General features: G+C 36.8%; 1 protein-coding gene across 7 annotated transcripts in view; it reads right to left on the bottom strand.

Moving 5' to 3' along the window:
• Positions 1-20,118, bottom strand: part of VPS13B (vacuolar protein sorting 13 homolog B) — a 434,621-nt gene that overhangs the window by 135,394 nt on the left and 279,109 nt on the right. For all 7 annotated transcript variants that reach the window (XM_071421508.1, XM_071421509.1, XM_071421507.1 and 4 more), the window contains 3 exons: positions 18,999-19,202; positions 9,775-9,901; positions 7,964-8,107 (listed from right to left, as the gene is read on the bottom strand). In XM_071421508.1, the coding sequence (XP_071277609.1) occupies positions 7,964-8,107; positions 9,775-9,901; positions 18,999-19,202 (475 nt within the window). The remainder of the gene's footprint in view (positions 1-7,963; positions 8,108-9,774; positions 9,902-18,998; positions 19,203-20,118) is intronic.

A 20,118-nucleotide genomic window follows, 5' to 3' on the forward strand; every position in this document is an offset into this window, starting at 1 on the left:
TAATACCATAGACTAAGCTAGCTCTCTTTTCACTCACTACAATAAATACCAAAAGCATAATGAAAAAAGTTTTGAAACCCTCAGGAAGTTATTTTTAACAGTATTAGCTTTTTTAATGTGCCAACACATTTCAGGATATCAAGACATACCTAAATTCAACTGATTTGTATAAAATACAAAACCCAAAAATGTTTTGGCTCTTGAACACTGATTACCTTAGATTTCAGTAATTAAAAGACAAAAGATAAACAGCTTCTTCAAAAGAAACTGGCAAATCGGAATGCCAACTTCTCAAAGTTTCAACACACTAAAAATACTTCCAATTACACAAGCTTTCCATAAGAATACTATCCAGTCAATACAACATCTGTGCAACATGTGCATCTGCCATTCCACACTTTGACTGTCTGGCTTCCTAAGTAGTATTATCTGGAACTTGTTTTAATGGTTTTTTTCACTGTTATTTTTTTCTAAGCAAAATAGAAATGGAAAACAAATTTTTGCTTGTTTTCAACAATTTTTTTTCATTTTTCATACAAGTAATTAATAGCCTTAACTAAAGTGCAATTAAATTGCTCATCACTCAAAAGTTTGCTCTGCTAAAGTATCATCAGCAAGAAAATATGCTATAAACTCTATTAGCTATCATTCCTTCAAATTTTATGTGTGATGCAATTGCAACAGCACTTTTGTACATATATCCTGCTGACCATGTTCTTTATCTTACAGTGAAGTTACAGCAACAACTGGTTGATGAGATTGCTTTAAACAGAAATAAAGAAATAACAATACTACTGAGTTAGAATAAAGATCTTTTTAGACTCCTGTTCTCTGAAAGTAGATATAATTGGATGCTTTGAGAAAAAAACCAACAACCATAATTAAAGAAAGCACAGAGAAATACTTCTTCAGCACACTCTTCCAGACTTCCTGAGCCAACATATTACAGGGCTTTAAAACTTATCAGAAAAGCTTTTTTAAGTCTCATCTGCAGCAATAGAGAATTAATTACACTTTCTGCAAATATTACTGCAGTATGTCTAATGTGACAAATCAGCACGCAATCAGATTTAGCCCAGCTAGGAAGGAATCAGCTAACATAGATGAGTTTTCTATGCCTTCTCGCTTTTGGATGCTTCTCAGCTATTAATTAGTTCACTTTAATGGTGTATTGTTTATTACTCACTCAAGCATTTGCTTATTCTTGCTCTTGTCTGAGCAGATAGGAGCTGCACTTCCCCCAGCCTTGCCCATTATTGGGATGAATACAAGTAACATGCTGCTCACTTTGAAATAGCCAATATTTATAGTAGTTAGACTCCAAATATAATTTTTGTGGTAAAAGAACAAAATGCAAAAGTTGAAACAACTTTTGCTCCCCCCTAGTATTAATACCATTTATTCAGGAAGCTGGTGGGTTTGCTGTAATTTTTGCTGTAATTTATCAGAACACAGGGGTTTGCACTATGAAACATGTCACACCTGCTGGTGGACTTTACTCAGTGATTGGCATGAGCTAGGTCTAGAAGCAGAATATTATCTACCAAGGTGACAAACACTGCTGCAGCTAGGACTTATGCAGCCTAGGAAGAGTGCTCAAAGGTCAAATACCTAAAAGCAGGCTTTAACAAAGCAGAAAACATTAGCCAGCAGGTCATGCCTGGAATTTCTGAAAGAAAACAAAGATGTGCCCACACCAGGTTTCCCCTGTTTGGTTCAACACTTCCCCCAGGTGAATGACAGCTTTTGCCCATTGCCTGTTGGCTCTGACTGCAAATTATGCTTGACATATGTATCAGCTATGAAGAAAAATTCCAATCAGACACTTCAAGTCCCAGATCATTCTTTGTGAGACTGTTTTGCCAGCACATCTGAGTCCATACTTCATCAGCTCAGTTGTTCCTGCAGTTCAACAAGAAGATTTTTTTTTCATGTATTTTGAGGGGGAAAGTAACTTCTTAAGCATCGAATTTGTGCAAGACCTACTGTATTCTAATGGCTAGCAACACATGAGTATAATACCAAGCACACTGAAAAACTTTGGAAGGCTTGTTCATTGCTTAGGCAAAAATAAAAGAATGCCAGCCAGGGGCAAGGGAGGTCTAAGAGGGATCCAAAACAGGGACAGCTTTTTAATTTCTAGTTAAACTGTGAGAAAATATTTCCATATTTTTCAAAAACTGATTGTTGAGTGCTGCATTCCTCACTACAATTAAAAACTTGTGACTAAATATGATGGAAGGAAAATATGATGAGTTTGTCCATTCTTTCAGGAAAGAGCTTATGCTGTTTTTATTCGTATATCATATACCTATCTGAATTTCAGACTGTATAGGATAGCTAGGGACTTTTAGCCTACAGAAACATGCACTTGGGCTAGCAGAAAATAAACAAACAAGGCTACATAACCTGAGAAATAGGGATGAGGCAAAGTGAGCCCTGGCTGAATGGCAGGTCTCAGAGGGTTGCGATCAGTGGCACAAGGTCTAGTTGGAGACCTTTAACTAGTTGTGTCTCCCAAAGGTTGGTACTAGATCCAGTCTTGTTTAACTTTTCATCTCTGACTTGCATGAAGGGGCAGATGCCTCCTCAGCAAGTTCACTGATGGCACAAAGCTGGGAGGAGCAGCTGATACCCCAGAGTGCTGAGCAGCCCTTCAGAAGGACCTGGGCAGACTGGAGAGATGGGCAGAAAACCATCTGAAACTCAACAAAGATGAATGCAGAGTCCTGCACCAGGGGAAGAATAACCCCAAGCACCAGTACAGGCTGGGGGGTGACCTGGTGGGAAGCAGCTCTGTGGAGAAGGACCTCGGGGTCCTGGTGGACAATAAAATGGCCCTTGTGGCCAAAAGTGCCAAAGGTTTCCTATGGTGTCTTAGAAAGAGCATTGCCAGCAAATTGAGGGAGGCAATCCTGCCTCTCTACTCAGCTCTGGTGAGGCCTCATTTGGAGTGCTGTGTCCATTTCTGGGATGCTCAGTACACGAGAGATATGGAGCTCCTGGAGTGAGTCCGATGGAATGCTATGAAGATGATGAGGGGGACCTCAGTTATGAGGAAGGCTGAGGAGCTGGGCCTATTTGAGAATGACTTTAGAGGACATGTCTGAGATGGGAGTTTACCAACGTCTATCAGTATCTAAAGGGAGGGTGTCAAGAGGATGGATCAGGCTCTTCCTGGTGCTGCTGAGCAATAGGACAAAAGGCAGTGGGCAGAGAGTGTTGCACAGGAAATTCCACCTGACCATGAGGAAGAAGTTCTTTACTGTGTGGGTGACTGAGCACTGGAACAGGCTGCCCAGAGAGGGCGTGGGGTCTCCCTCACTGGAGATAGTCAAGCACTGTCTGGACACAATCCTGTGCCACGTGCTCTGGAGAACCCTGCTTGAGCAGGGAGGCTGGACAGGAGAATCCACTGTGGCTCCTTCCAACCTGACACATTCTGTGACTGGTTCTGTGATGGAGGGGATAACAAGAAAAATACCATAGGGAACAGAAAGTGAGTGAATGCTCTCAATGGACATCCTCTGGAAAATATTTCCGATGTTTCAAGTTGCCTTGAATTTTAAAAGCAATCCTCTTCTCTTCATCCAGAGCCACAGTCCTCACAAAGACATTGTGAAGAAAAAGTAAGCATTTCTAAGTACCTTTTAGTTTTTCAAGGAAGATACAAAGTCACTGTTCTTTGCATTCAATGCCTCCAATGTAGTTATCAGACAGGAACAATCTTTAGGACAAATTTAAAAAAATATTTTTTGTATACCTCAATTTTTCTCCAAAAGTCTAGCCTTAACCTCAAGCTTATTGGAAACGAAAAGTTGCTAATGACCTCAGTAGCCATATTTGAGGAGTGTAACATTCACTGACTTGCAGTTAGATATGTTACTCATGCATTCCTACATGGTCAGCAGCAGACCAAGATGTGTGTTGGTTTGAATTTAATTTCTTTTTCAAAGAGGAGTTCTTGTGTTTTCTGCTTCTAAATGATAGTATGACAAATAAGTCTTGCCAAAAATCTCCAGGTGGTAAGTGATGGACACCAGGAAATAGATTTGCCAGATGAAGAAATGCACTCCTTGAAAATTCACCTGTTTTATCACTGATCAGCAGTTAAACTAGTTTTCATTTATACTGGAAACACTTTTACCAGAATATTAAAAATTCTTCTAAGAAGAAGGAAATGTGGCCCTTTTATTGATATTTCACCTATAATATTAGATGTATCACTGAACAAAATCAGGACATTAACGGCACCTCACTCTTATATTTGTATTTCATTTCCTAGCACTTCTGTTTCTGTTCTCCATGTGTAGGCATTATATATTCTTCTTCTAAGAATTTGGCATATATTAATTTTGAAAAAGTGAATAATTACAAAAAGGCAGCAACATTCTTTGCCCCTCAGGTAATCTATCAAACACCACATATGTGTCTTACTCTAAAGCTGTCAAGTAGATCAAAGCAATATTCTTTGCAATAATAGACTATACCTTATGAAGAAGTCAGTACAATAGGCCCACTGTACATCAAAGATTTATAAAACAGTATAAAGCTAGGTCTTATAATAAGTAAAAACACAGCAATGGAGACCTGGCATGAAACCTTTTGCAGAATATTAAAACACTTGAAGAAAAAAGAGATTTACCCATAAATCATCACTTCTTTTTTGTTTTTTTTTTTTTGTCTACACAAATCTTTACACCATTGCCCTGTAAACCACCAAATACAGTCCATTTGGAAATCACACCTTTAAAGTTTAAACAAGGGGTTGCTACTTTGATGACTGTCATGCTTTACCCCACTCTGATTGCCTCCTGTGATGAGATGATTGATTCTGAGGACAGAGTACTAGATAACATGTGCTTTGCCATTAGCAAAGTTGTCCAAGGTTAGGCAGTTTTCCACAGCTGACTTTTATCCAAACACTGAAGTGTGAACTGAATGGATGGGCTGTGAGGTTGGTAAAAACCACACTGGGCCACTAAAACCAGAAAGTAATGTTCAATGTTCCAAAGTACAGCTAAACTCCAGTTACCGACGGACATTTCCCATGGTCTGATCAGGTTTAATGTCTTTATTAAAGATCTTGGCAATGACACAAAACATATCCAAAGACAGATGACACCAAACTGGGAGGAGCTGTTGAAACTGCTTTCAGAGGGACATTGCCAAAATGGAGAAATGGTTTAACAGAAACCTCATGGAGGAAAAAGGTAAACCTGGACCTGGACCTGGACATGGCACTTGCCATGGTCTAGCTGGCAAGGCAATGATCAGTCAAAGCTTGGAATTGATCATCTCAGAGGTCTTCTCCATCATAAATGATTCTGTGAAATGGTGAGGTGGCAAAATCCCAAATCAAAAACTTGCTGGAGGCCAATGCTACAGAATAGCTTTGCAGAAAGGAACCCAAGAGTCCTGGTGGCCAACAACTTGAAAATGTGATGATTTTGAACAAGTGATCACATGATCACTTGAACATGTGATAAGACTGTCCCTGTAGTGTGGGAGCCTGAGCATTTACTGGGAAGCATCAGCAGCAGCACAGCCACTGGATCAGAGGTGAGATGATGAGATGCTTGCATGTCAGCCTCCCGAGCACTGTCTTTAGCTCTGAGCTCAACAGCAGAAGACTGACAAACCTGAATGGGCAGGGGGTTATCAAGAGGATTAAAAGGTTAAAGCACAGAATTTATAAGGAGAGGGTGAGAGAGCTAGGTTTTTTCAGAAAAAGAGAAGGAGAGAAGCAGGTGGGGCATCTAATTACTGTTTCCATTTACTTAAAGCAGGGCTATGAAGAAGATTAAGTCAGACTGTTCTTGGAAAGATATTGTGAAATGTTGAGAGGCAATGACTGAAAGTTTTATCAGGCAAAATTCTGCATGGATATAAAGACAAAAATATCCCAAAGCAAGGGTAATTAAGCACAGGACAATTATCCACATGGTCATTCCCCTGAGGTAAAGAAAGATTTTACTGAACAACATCCTGAAAAGTCTAATCTAGCTTGGACATTAGTCTTCTTTTGAGTAAAGGAATAGTTTCCAGAAGTGTCTTCAATATAAATTATGCTTTGATTCTTGCAATGAAATAACATGCAGGTGTGAATTATCAAAAGCTATGTGCTCCTGATTTCATTCACCAAGATTAAAACAGCAGCATACAATCAGTGTATGATGTTTCTTTCTGCTGACTAAAGAACCACAAGAATAATAATAAATGTGCATATATTAGAGGGTAGGGTGGCTTCACTTAGGCACACAGAGCTACACATTACTGAAGCAGAACTGGACAAAAAGTAAAACCAATGTATTTATATTTCCAATACAGTAAGTCCAGATGTAGTTCTATGACTTACTAAAGACAAGGCAAACACCTTGAGACAGAACTATCCCCTTACTCATTACAGGAGACCTCACTGATGCAAGGGAGTTACTGATGAAGAGCAAATAAGTATCTCATTATTTAGTCAACAAAAGTCTTTCTGAAATTTGGTAGCAAATTCCTTTCAAGTTTTTACAGTCCAAGTAAGTCATGCAGCACTTCTGCACAAAGCCAACTCAGAATTTAAATTCTTGGCATCTATTCAAATCTTCTGATTCTGTCCATTCCACTGATACTGAGAAAACAGTGCTCTACAAATAACTTACTGAAGATATTTCTATATATAATTTGCAGTATTCATCTCCAAAGAGGCCCTGTGTCTGTAAAATATCCAAGGAAAAGAAAAATACACCACATTTCTTTCCTACATCTTTCATATTTCCAAATGTTAATGAAACAATGCCCTTTATTTCTATCCTTGGGAAGTGATAAAGGAATGGGGGGCGATGTGATGCCTAGATTAGCACAAACAACTTCTGGGGTTTTGACAGGGTGAAGAGAGAGGAATGTAAATAGTTTGGCTGCTCTAGAGCATTCCTTGCTTTCACCCAGACTCACGTGCAATGCTGAAACTGTGAGATTCAGGAAAAGAAGGAGAAAATCTTCTCCAGGTTTCCCATTAGCCAGATTCTTGGAATAGTTGACTGTGTCTTGCTCAATAACTCTTTTCCCAACACTTGTTCTTATTTGCAAAGGTACCTCAATAGGTCCAACAGCCATTCCAGTGGAATTAGTGCTTTGTCATTTATTAACTCCTATTATCTTAAAGATGCTGTCAGCCTGACTAGATTCCAAGTTTTGAAGATAAGAATTACATACTTTTTCTTAGGGCAAAAGTTTTCCCTATCTTCTCCTTTTTTTTTTGTTTTGTTTTGTTTTTTTGTTTGTATCAGTGCAAAAGTGTCAGTGTGAAATTTAAACTTACCAGTCTGTGACAGTGATTGGCTTTCAATATAAACTGAGGTATCAAGTCCCAATAACAAAGAATGACAAAATTCAAGAGATGGCTGCTGATCGCTGATCACTAATATTCACACTGTTCAGATGCAGGATCCCTCATGATGTACCAACATTTTTACTAAAGAAGTATGAAAATATTCAGAAGTGGATTGAATTTTAGGGACTTGAGTCCCTAAGACAGTAGTAGTTACTAGGCACAGAAAAGATTTTATAGTTTACTAGATTTAGTGAAAGACAATGTAGCATGTGAACTTACAAGAAAATACCAAAGATTCGTGAAAAGTTCAACACCAAATAATCTCAAAAACCCACTTCTCAAAAATTTGTTTCCTTCATCATTTACATAATTATCCTTGTACATTACATAAGATAATTCTCCTTGTACATAAGATGTTGCAGAACCACTATAATAACAGCATTTACTGAATAATACTCTTAACATTCTTTCTATTCTTAAATCAACATCAGAATGAATTTTGAAACTGACCATACAAACAAAAAACATGTATTTCCTTTACCTATACATTTTTTTCTAGATGGTACAAACACCTGCTCAGAGCTACACTACTTTGCAGATGGACTTTTTAAAAATCCAGTTGCAAGCCAGGGAAAAACCTACCTCAGTGGTGCTACTGGAAGCTTCCAGTCCAACCATATTAGCTTGTACCAGCTGCTGAAGAAGTTGCACTTGAGCCACATTGAGGAAGAAGTCCAAATTTGTTGTCATATTCACTTCCAAAGAATGACCACAGACCAAAATTTCCTGTGAAATTAAAGGAAAATCCTAAGTAACAGCCATTGGGAAAATAATTTTCAGCTTCTATATAACTCTATTGTGGTTCCCTGCTTTAGTCAATACTTAACATTATATATAACATTATATATAGTACAAATGTGGTCTTTTTAGGAGAAACTGGTGTGTCATGCTTCTAAAGGATGTGGCTTATTCTTTGCATGGCTTTCAACAGCAGAACTGTTAAGGCAAACTTTGCAAGAAAAGCATCTCATGCACAAGGCCTTGTTTCCATCTCTTGCTAGTATCAGTGGGCTGTCAAGAGTGTCCTTGGCAATGATTCCAGTTCTCCTTTCCTTCCAAGAAAAAGATATCGTTTTTTGATTTTTTGTTTAAACACAAACTCTGCTTGATTTATAATGAAATCATGTCTTGGAACTCACTGATAGCCAACCTGATTGATTTCTCTTTGCCTGTAAGCCATTCTTAATACCTTGGCAACACTAGCTGAATAGCCACTGTTTTATTGGTGTTGTCTAGCACAAATAGAGACCTTCACCACTGCTGGCAAACAATAAAGAGATGAAAAACAGACAGAAGGGGAGAAGAACTGCTCTGTCTCATGAGAAGTTTGCACAGTGCTCAAGCTTTAATTTAAACTAGACCTCTCCCTTCATGATGGAATGTCATCCAGGGAATAGATAACAAGAAGAATGCATCTACAGAAAACACTGAAATTCTTGAACATAAGTATTAGCAAAGCTCAGATTTTTTTTAAAACTTGAATAACTTCTATGCATTGCAGCCATACTAGGGCTTTCTATTTCTTTTTTACATTAAATAATTTTCCATCTAGCCTTCTGTGGACCCTTTACACAAAATGTGAAACTGTTGATTTCTTCTCTCTATGCCCACCAGCTGTTATTTTCCAACAATGTACACCCACTGCATATTGAAATACACCTCTAGTACCCTTTACACTCCTGTACCAATTTTGCTCTTCCCAGGAGGTAGTTTTTATGAGAAATTATCCTTATGAGCTGACAAAAAATTTCGGATATCTTCCGTATATAAAATGTTCTTGAGCTACAAACTAATGGCAAAAAGTCAGCCAGTACCTTTTGTGTATAACCTGCTTCACTTATTCTTAACTAGCTGAACAAGGCACCAGCAAAAGTGACTGTTAAATCTGAGTACCTGGAAGTACTCATGGCAAAAGTAGGGAAATGGATGCTTAGTGGCAACCTGGGGTCTTGGAAATCTGGATAAGAGAACTCAGCCTAACTTTCTTATAGTCTACAGACAGCATTTTCAGGTTTCTTTATGAGAAGCTTGTGAATACAATGTTTTGTTATGCTGCACCTCTTCTCAACACCTTTCCATCACAAACTTGTAAAAAATATTGCTGAAAATTATTAAAGGATTCCCATTTTTGGAACTGAAAATAGGCTTATTACCTCTGGCTGGACTGCCTTTAGTATCAAATGCTATACAAAAATTCTTTCTCCAGCAGAGAAAGAACATTTCAGCTCATGACATTTCTCCAGTTGGCAATTTGAAAACACACCTGAATACTTCAAATGGTAGAGTGGTAAAATACTAAGATTATTCATATATTAAAATATAGTAAAACATATATTAAAATATATTAACATATATTAAAAATTATGCTATTTCTGTAGACACTTTGTACAAACCTCTGGGTGTAAATTCTCTGTAGCATCAATTTTTGGAAAAATAATGGCAGGAGCTGCAGTTATTCGAACGGTGAAATCTGTTAAAATGGGAGTTAAAATAGCTCTCCTTTCCTGGTGCCGCCTTATGCTAGGAAACAAAGGGAAAAAAAGTAAAGATTAAATTACATTATAAATTGTCGAGAGGCAAAAACTTTCCATATTATTCTTTACATCCAGCACATAGCAAAAAACTTCTTCAGTACTAATTGGACATTTGATTGCTACCTTAATAATCTTTAAGTATCATTATTGTATGTTGCAGTGTGATGCCATTTCCTGTTTCACCTATCCCAACCCCCCAGGGTGTGCCAAGCTCTGCTTTCCCCTTCCCCTGTCCCCGGGGGTTAAAAGGAGATGGGACCATGCGGTCGGGATTCTGTTTGGAGCTGTTACAACATTCAGAGGTCTGTCATCCTGGAATAAAACTCTGGATTAAAACTCTACGATAGAATCCTCTCCTTTTTCTCTTCACCATCGCCTGAACCTTTTCCACCAGAGGTAAACTGAGTTTCTACCATGCCTGGATTTGTTCTGAGTGCCCAGCTGCAGCATCCAGCCAGCCAAAGGTGTCTCTGAGGTGAAACACCACAGCTGCCGCCTTTGGCCCAGCAGCAAGGACCGGACGAGGCCAGGCATGTCCCACCTGGAAATATTGGGATTAATATTCCATAATTGTAAATCATATTAACTCCAATCCTGAAGGCAGACTTCTATCTTCATTTCACAGGATAAGTAGGTCTAAATATTTGACTCTTCAATCTATCTCCAGGTAGACAAATTTGACACTTGACACTGCTTGTTTTCCTGTTTAATGCACTATACACAATAATTTGAAGAAAGATGCAAACTTTATTACCAGTATTTTTAAACCTTGCCTGTGGATGCCCTTCACTTTATAAATGGCTCTTTTGAAGCCTACACAATATTTGAATTTGTGCATTAAAAGTCTGTGTTGAAGAAATATGCATGAAACTGACACAAAAATGAAATACATGAAAACTCAAACTAGCAAATCCCAGGCAACACTAGGACTCTGACATTAAATCAGTAACTATTGTCCAAGATGTTTAGAATTATTTGAAAAACAGGGATGTCAGTTCTTCCTCAACTCCTTCTGTCACTGCTTGCTTTTGGTACTTTTTCAGCTAAATATCAACATTTACTTACCAAGAATATTTGTGTCATTAATCTTGGTAATTGCATTTATTTTTTAGCCAGGTGTTTAGTTTTGAGGTTTTTTTTTGGTTTCTCTCTCCCCCCCTTAACCTACAAATAGTAAGCCACAAGCACAACTCTTCTGGATGGATCACTAATAGCTTATGACAATACATTCCAAATGGCCAGAATCTTCTGGGTCAGGTCAAATAAACTATTGCCACAAAATGCCATCTGAGAGCCTCTGATGAGGGAAAAAAAATGTAATGAGATCAAGATGTAGTTCAGCCCCTAAAAGAGGATACACTTCAAATTGCAAGGAGACTTCTTCCATCAAGACAGTTTTTGATAATTTTAATTCTTTTTACCTATTATTGTTTGTAGCAACATCTAATACCCACATTTCACCAAGGATAATTCTAAAAATCATCATAAAGTTATAGGTCTAAGGTAAGTTTTCCTATGCTTACAAAATAGAAAATTGTCAACTATGAAATGATGCAAGTTTAAAGAACAAACTACATGGCCTTAGAGAAGAAGTTAACAGATCCATGTAGAACTCTTCATCAGCATGTCAGTCACATTTCCCTGTATTACCTTTAATTTTGCCATCTCAAATGGAGACACGGCAGTTCAGGCATCAGTGTAAATCACACAAGTGAGCCAGACATGAACTATGCAATTAACAATTAGCCCCTACCATCAGCTAGAGTCATCCATGTTAATGTTATTAACCAATATATATGCTTTTATGCCTGTTTATGCAGAAATGACTTGACTGCATGCAGAACAGGTATTGAACTCTCTTGATTAAGAAGGGGCATTGTGATGCATAGTCTAGTAATGGCTCTGTAATGGGTTCTGTAGAAAAGCAAACAATTTCAAATGCTGATGGTTTGTAGGCCAAGAGTTAAATCATAACCTGAGGTGGAATTCGGTCTACTGCAAAAGATACAAAATTCATACTGCAGAAGATACAGGATTCATTTTAGTGCTTAGGTATTTCAATTTTGATGCTTCAAATTCTACTAATAATTTTTAAAGTGTCCTCAAAACATGTAGAAAGGATGATGATCTATACGGGAATATAAATTATACAGTGGAGGTAGGCCTTTAAAACTTTTAAATCTATTTAGGACAACTGTAAACAGAAGTTAAGAGCAGATGCCACAGAGCTAATATTGGCAGAGCACAACTCTAATAAACTTTTGCCTCAAATGACCCTCGTTGCTGAGGAGGCTGCACACTACCATAATAAGCGTGCAGCTTAAGAATAAGTCAATTAGTGAGTGAGAAAACTACCATCTTACTTTAGAAGCTTTAGCATTTTGGTCAGCTGTATCTCTGTTGGGCTCTAATGATGGCTTTTAGAGCAAAGTTAGTCTCATTAGATCCCCAAATTAGAAATCAGACTTGTTAGTGGCTAGTGAACATCTTAACTTAAGTTGGAATTCTACAATTGTTTCTCTCCCTGCCACCACCTCCATTTTAGATTCAAACCAAATTATTTTTACCCAGTTCCTATTTCCCCTTCTCAATGGATGAGAAAGAAATGCCTTTTTCTTTCAGGACAATGAAAGAGCTAAATAGGAGAATAAAGAATTCTATGAAAGAACATGCAGCTATAGCTATACTAGAAAACTTCCACTTGAAGTTTCTTGAAACGCTAGTAAGTATGACTTTAATATATGAAACAGAGCTGTAAAAGCAAGTTATTTTTTGAACCTCAAACCCTCAATTGGCTCTCTTCAATCACTGATCAAATTATTTTTCAGCTTATGCATATTCCCATTTCTTAATTTTCATACTTTATACTAGTAGATACCCAGTACACTTCATCTTAAAGGACATTTTTGGTAATATATATTGATTACTGGTCTATTTTATTTGATTTTTAAAATCATCCTTATGTGCTATCCCTGTCCGGCTCTACTTACTACTTTCTGAATTTCTTGTGGGTGAATTTGAACCTCAGCCAAATCAAGTATTAGGAAAATAATTGTAAGTACAAACAGAAGGCAAACAGAGCACAGTAAATAATGAAGGGAGAGGATATGAGAAAGAGTACAAAAGGAACAAAGAAACAAATTCCACTTTGAATTATTGAGTCTTCCACACTGCACCTAAGTGCAAGGCTAACTTAACACAGGTGTACGCCACATGAGCTTATGAAAAAACTTGATTGTGAAGAGTGTAATGATGGCTCTATGTCTGCAGCACATTCATTCCGTGGTTCATTTATGCATCTGTTATATATTTGTCTTGGAAAAAAAAGGAAAAACTAGTATTTTAAAGATGTTAAAGCAGTTGATCATCTACACTTAAAAGTAAGTGCATTTGAAAGACCATATGCTAACGCAAAGGAACAAGGCAGTTAAGCAACTGTGATAAGGTTTGGAGGTGCCTTAGTGCAGAATTTGGGCTTTATCTGCACAATAACACAAACCCTGGTTATGGACCACAGATCCAAATTGCAAAAGCACAGGATGAAAATGGTCTCTGTCCTCGAAGGCTTACAATTTAAGTATAAGAAAAAACACGCCCACAGAGAGGGAAGTAAAGGTAAACTACTAACAGCAGCATGGGTAATGATATCCATACAGTGGCAACCTGTCTCCTGGTTTTTATATTACAGTATACTAGAAATTAATTTTTTGGAAGGATTTTGAATAAAGCATTGCAATAACAGTGTGAATGTTCACAGCAAACACCTTTATAACATACAGGAGTGAGCAAGGCAGTGCCTCTTTGAAACACTGAACATGTTGGTCTTGGTAAGTGGCATGAAGAGGTCTGATGAGCAGGGAGTGTACATGAGTCAAAACAAATGAAAGAAGACATGAAAACAGAAATGGATAGATAGGGGGTCTGGAAGTGCTGTGAAAGCAAAGACAACTAATGATTAATATGACAAAGAATGGTGTGGGAAGAAGAGAGAAAAAAATGTGAAGAACAGAATTTTGCAATGGGAGCAACAACATTTGATTACATCAAGTCAAATCATCAGTACTGGATTATAACCAGTCAGAAGCACATTGAATTTATATAAAGAGGAAGGACTGCCAATGAGATGATGTTGCCCTAATTAAGGAGATGCGATGATGTGAGACTGGATAAGCTGAGAAAATGCACAAGTAGGACTAAGTCCTACTACTATGACTCTCACGTGGAAAACACTAAGCAAAACAAACACAAAACATGGCCACTAATAGCTAAAAATAACCTAGATGTGAAATTTGGAAATGTTAACCTTATTATTAATTGTATTTTTTTCTTAATAATATGTTACTGACTTTGAGCCCCTATATACATAAAAATTCACTAAGTCATGGAGAAACTTGTATACATTCAGTACATGAATAACAATCAAAAGCACACTTGCACCATGTAATTTTACTAGCTACAGAAAGATGAGTCCTCATGGAGAATTTTGTGATGTGAAAAGAAAAAAAACATAGTAGCATGAAATAGGCCACAAAGTCAAAGTGTTCTCTAATAGTGTTGAGGCTTTCAAAATGTCAAAAGATGTTATTTAAGACAACATGTTAACTTGAGACTTATGAAAGAATTTTCTCTTGCAGGCTTCCCATGTAGCTGTTTAAATCAGCTAATCCCTGATCTACAAATGTATTAGGAATGTTTTAGGATATCTAACTACTGATGACTAATTCACATCCTTTCAGCTTTCTGAGGTGTTGCAAAGACATGTCACATGGCAGTAAAATATCATAGCAACATTTTGAGGACCATCTAATAATCAAAATTAGAAAATAAACAAGTGTACACTACCTGGCTGTAAAGAATTACTATTTTCGTACTAGAAGACTTCAGTAAAGCTAACTTCTATCTTATGAAGAATGTTGTGCAGCATTTCTTTGCTGCAGATTAATATAAAAAATAAAACATTTTAGATTCAAACCACATTATTTTTACCCAGTTCCTATTTCCCCTTCTTATTGAGAAAGACTTTGTACAGTATGAATACAAGCACAACTTAAGGTACCATAAAAGACAACAATTAAAATAAATTACTGAAAAAAAATGCATTGCATTTTAGTCCAAAAGATGCAAGGGGAATGTCCCTACTTCCTTACACAAAGATCTAGAGACCAATTTTTTCGGATCTTTCCTCATTAGAAGTTGGCAAGCAACCAAGAACTTTCTAAAAAAGCATGAAAATGAAAACTATTCAAAGAAAAATCTGCAGGAAACCTTTCTGAGGATCCTTGCAGTGGTATTTTGTTCAGTTTTGTACAACAGATCATTGGCTCCCTGATGTAGTCCATGAGAGCTGTTCCAGATGGTGGTATGCCAAGGACAAAACTGTAACACAGTATATTGCCACACTCAATTCATTACCACACAGAGAAGTAATGCGTTTAAGCTCAATTATTATTTTTTTTAAACAAAGTTTATTCAGGCTGCAGGAAGCAGAAGTTGCTGCTGGGAGCTGTAGAAGGATTGCACAGGGATGGGGGCGAGGCCTCAAGAGAGGATATATTTCTTTATTTCCTTCAGGGCTGTTGTTTTTTCCATTGAGTGGAGGGAGAGGGAGGAGGAGATCTGCAAGCTGAAAAAGCAGTTTTCAATCAAGAAAACTTCTTTTGGTTAAGTACTCCCAGTTCCCCACATGCTGTTCGGTAAAGGGAATAAATGTGGACAGGTTTCATTTGTACATAACCTTATTAGAACTGTCTGACTGTTTCCAGTATTCTTTTTATATATTACACCATTAGGGAGCTTTTTATAACATCCATGGTGAAGTATAAACATTTCATAATGGAAAGAGTTATGATCCCTGATCCTCAGTACAGCACAGCATCTAGACAGTTTTTTCTGCAAGGCTGCATCCACCCTACCAGAGAGTTCCAGTTCCCCCATTCTCCTTGGCATGACTTTCAGAGACACAAGAGGCATCACACCAGCATTTCACTGCAGCCCCTCTTGAAGAATCTTACACTAAACACCTGCAAGTACTCAACAACTTTGTCTTAGAGTATGACAGCTTGATTTCCAAACTGCAGTAAAGGTTGGGGTGGGGGCGGGGAAACAACCCCTTAACATATTAAGTAGTAGAAGAACTGAACTCTGGAAAAAGTGGTATGAAAATTCAAAGGATTTACTTTCAGAGTAAAGATTGTTAAAGCATTTAAATGATAAATTATGTCAAATGCCTTCAGATACTTGTTTGTGTGATATCCATAGATCTCTGACTTAAAATGATTTGGTGTTCATGCAAATTTTAAAACCAGGCCAAATTTCAATTGTAGATTAAATTACAATATAATTAATTTAAAATTTTTTGCCATTTTATTTTTAAATAATCCAAAAATGCTTTTACAAATGGGAATGGAAAAGGAATGGCTGGTATCTATGCGGAAGTTTTCTGGAAAGTAAACTATGTAAAGTAACTATGAAAAACCTGGATATAGGCTGGATTCTATACTGCCCCACATAGCATTAAAGTATTACAAAAATGAGAAAAACAGATTCCAAAGAAGGATCTTTAGACCCAGTGATCCTAATATACCACAGCACTGGGTAAGAATAAACAGAAGTATATTAAAACCAAACAAAGAAATTAACCTTAAAAGAACTCAGCAAAAATCATTCATTATATTCCAGGTTAAACATATCTAAGAATCTTAAAGAAATCTAAAAAATGGTATCAAGATTAGATGAAGGCATAAAGCTTTTATGGTATTTGCAGTAAGTAGTAGGATAAATTTAACCCTGGAATCAGTAAGCACCATGTAAAACATCCAGCAGCCGCCCTCTTGGTGCATGCTGGAAATAGCGCCCTGGATGGCAGAGTTCAATGCAGGTTCTTCCAGTTCTCAACACATCACTTCCACAGGTCATAAAATAAACCCAGATATAGAAAAACTGACTGATAACTAAAAAGCAAAAATGCAAAGATCCTGAAAAAACTTTAGTAAATATGCAAAATTTAAAACCAAAAGGATAAGAAAGCATTCATACTTTTTCTTGAAAACAAGCTGGAACTAAAATTCTGTAATTGCACACCAGAAAGAAAAATCTAATGTATTTAATTACAGCTGTTCTAAATTAAAACCCAAGTAGAAGATTCATTCAAAAGCAATTTTAAACCAAACATACTTATTTGTATTCTAATAAAACTTCATTTTGGAAGTCTGCTGAGGAAGCATGTCCAAGCACTTATAGGAAAAAAACCAAAAAGAGAACTGATGATTGTCTGTAACAGCTGCCTCTCTTGTCCTATTAGCTTTTCAGTAATCCAACCAAATTTCCTATCAATCTATAACCACACAGCTCAGACCCAGAGTGTGCCAGCAGTAGGATTTCAGTCACCAATGGCAAGGAAAAGGAAAGCCAATCTCTCAGTGGCTGGTTTTACTATGTTAGCTTAAGCTGCAAATTGACTGCAAGTCCTACGGAAATTAACGTAATCTTATTTTTCAAGATATTGCAGCGGATGTGGAATTTTGGGACAAAGAACCTCACAATGCACCTGTCCAACATCAAGGCCCAACTATAAAGTCATACACATTTTTTAAGGCTAGGAATTTAAAATAAAAAAACCTCTGTGGAAGAGTTAAAAAGATAAATTGTTAGAAGACAGTAAAGAACCACATGATCTTATAAATGAAGACCAGAATCTATTTCTGTGTTAAAATTTTTATCTGCACTCCTGTGACTCTTTGTCATTTTATCATCTCTTTGATTAGAACTGTTTTTCCTGCCCTCTATTTTTCAATGATAAACTGGAATTTATTATTGACCACATCTTTTTCCTGCATGCTCTCCTCCAGACTGAGCTTATCTGCCCTCTTGGCCTTGCATCAATACATCACTTACAAAGCTCAGTCTGTGTGCCATCCTCATGTAGCCTTTGCTACAACTTGCCTTACTTTTAGAAAAATCTGAGTCCTCTCATCTCCCATTTTTTTGAAAATTAAACCAGAAGTAGTTATTTCCAGATTATTGCCTGCTTTTCTGTATCACTTTTAGGAACTCATCCCTAAATGGAGATAGGAATCATACTTTAGGAACCATAAAATTATGCACATATTTCATAAAAATTAGATTGTTTCTGCATGAATTAGATAGAAAGGACTTTTATATGAAAATAAATAGCTAAATGTATAGGCAAAGAGGCATTTACTAGCAGAAATGCTTCTAAATCTACAAAATTACTTGAAAGCTTGCTCTTGGCCATCAGACCTTACTCCTGCCAGTTTGAAAACTGAAATCTGCTACACAGTCTGTAAAATTTAGTTTTAAACTATTTGCGTGAATTTTTAAGTATAAAAAAAGTATATTAAAACCAAAATAAATACATAAAATCTTCACAAATTACCAATTAACTCCCCCCAATTTTATATTTGAAAACGTCAAAATTTAAAATAGCAAGCAAGTGCATGCATGCTTTGTCTTTCAACCCTGTTTAACCAGAGGGTGTGGCTTTGTGTGCACATATACAATACCCAATAAAGGAGACTTAGCTGAAATATCTAATTCTCAGAATTCATCTGGTTTTAGTTACAGAAGTGCAAAAACCAGTTCAGAATCAATAGGAAATGTTCTACTTCATCCCTCTCTAATTTAGAAATGTCTAAGCTGGTTTTACTCAAGCTTTGTAAAAATACAAACAAAAGAAATTTAGAAAAAAAGAAAAAAATACACCACCACCACCACCAAAACACACCCTATACCCAAAAAAAACCCCAAAACAGAACCTCCCATTGCTTATAGGGACTAAAAAGCTGAAGTCTCAGCCCTGGAGTTATTTTTATGGACAGACAGTAAGTAACTTGGAGAAGAGCTTATAATGGAAGCAAAGCACACAGTAACTAGACAGTAACTACAGCATAACAATAACAGTAATATGAATTTCAAATATGTAACCCAAAACTCCAGGGAAATGTGCTTGTAATGTAAAGCAAAACCAGTACTGAATTATTTAATCCAGGTATATTGTGGATGCTCTCTGCAGAGTTTGTGCTACGTATTTTCAGAAAAGAGTAAGTCTTCAAAAAAATCCCTACCTACTGGCCATGTTCCATTCAAGTGCTGGATTTTGAGAATTTCTCTCAGTCTCTGTCAAAACCCCTCCTTTTCCATTTTCTTTCTCTGGTTTCAACTGATTCCAATAAGCAGTACCAATGTTGATAGATTGAAGATCTATTTGGTATTGTCTGTCTTCAACTTCTGATCCAGGGTCTCGAAGAATTCCTAGATTTAGTGCTCTCCTGTAATGTCAAAAAAAAAGAAAAGAAATCACCAAAGCTCACAATAAAACCAATCAGATATTCATTAAGATCCAAATTAACAAAATGAAGGCACCAGTTTCACCATTTTTGTCTACACTAAGCATTATTTTAATTTCAAAACTTCAAAAGTACCCATCTGCCTCTTTCCTATGGAATTCAATGGGAGATCTGCAAATGAACATATTCCTCAATTTAGCCAGATGTACCAAAGTTGATATGAGATCAATGCATCAACTTCATTGCACTCCCAATCAGATTTATACGAGCAGCCTTGTGGGGAAGTAGGACTGGTTCATATCTACTGAATGGATAAAGGATGTCACACTGAAGTCCTCAAAAAGAACAGCTACATACCAGTCTAACCACAAACTATAACCAACTGTCCCACTGCTCAAATTTATCAAAGAATAAAAATTAAAAAGAATACTCCAAGATGATGGAAAAACAATTCAATCTTTTTACCACTGTATTTCAGCACAGAGTTTTTTAAATAAAATTCTTCTAACAAGTGAGAAAAAAGCATTTTTGAGTGAACCACATTCCTTGTGGATTCCTTTAAAGTCTGTGACATTAGATTTTACAAAGTACTTCAGTTTTGAGCTGAGTTTTGGAAACAGTCAGACTCAACTTCAACAAAATATTCAAGAGTTATTAAATGAGTGGGGGCTGCTGAGATAAATTTTACCTGTGACCAGTAACAGAGGAGTCTTCTACTGCCATTCATCTTCTGCTAATAAGCACTGGGAAATACTAAAAAAAATTATCTTGCCCTTGCTATACTGGGAACAATACAGCCTTCTGTGCACTGCTCATTTGATATTATAACAAAAATTCACTGTTATATTATCACTGTTTTTCAAAATAAGGGAGCAAGGGGATCTTAATTTTTTTTTCC

Source organism: Agelaius tricolor, unplaced genomic scaffold, assembly GCF_023055355.1.
Source record: "Agelaius tricolor isolate 1412-34295 unplaced genomic scaffold, bAgeTri1.0.p SCAF_2, whole genome shotgun sequence".
Classification (NCBI taxonomy): Eukaryota; Metazoa; Chordata; class Aves; order Passeriformes; family Icteridae; genus Agelaius; species Agelaius tricolor.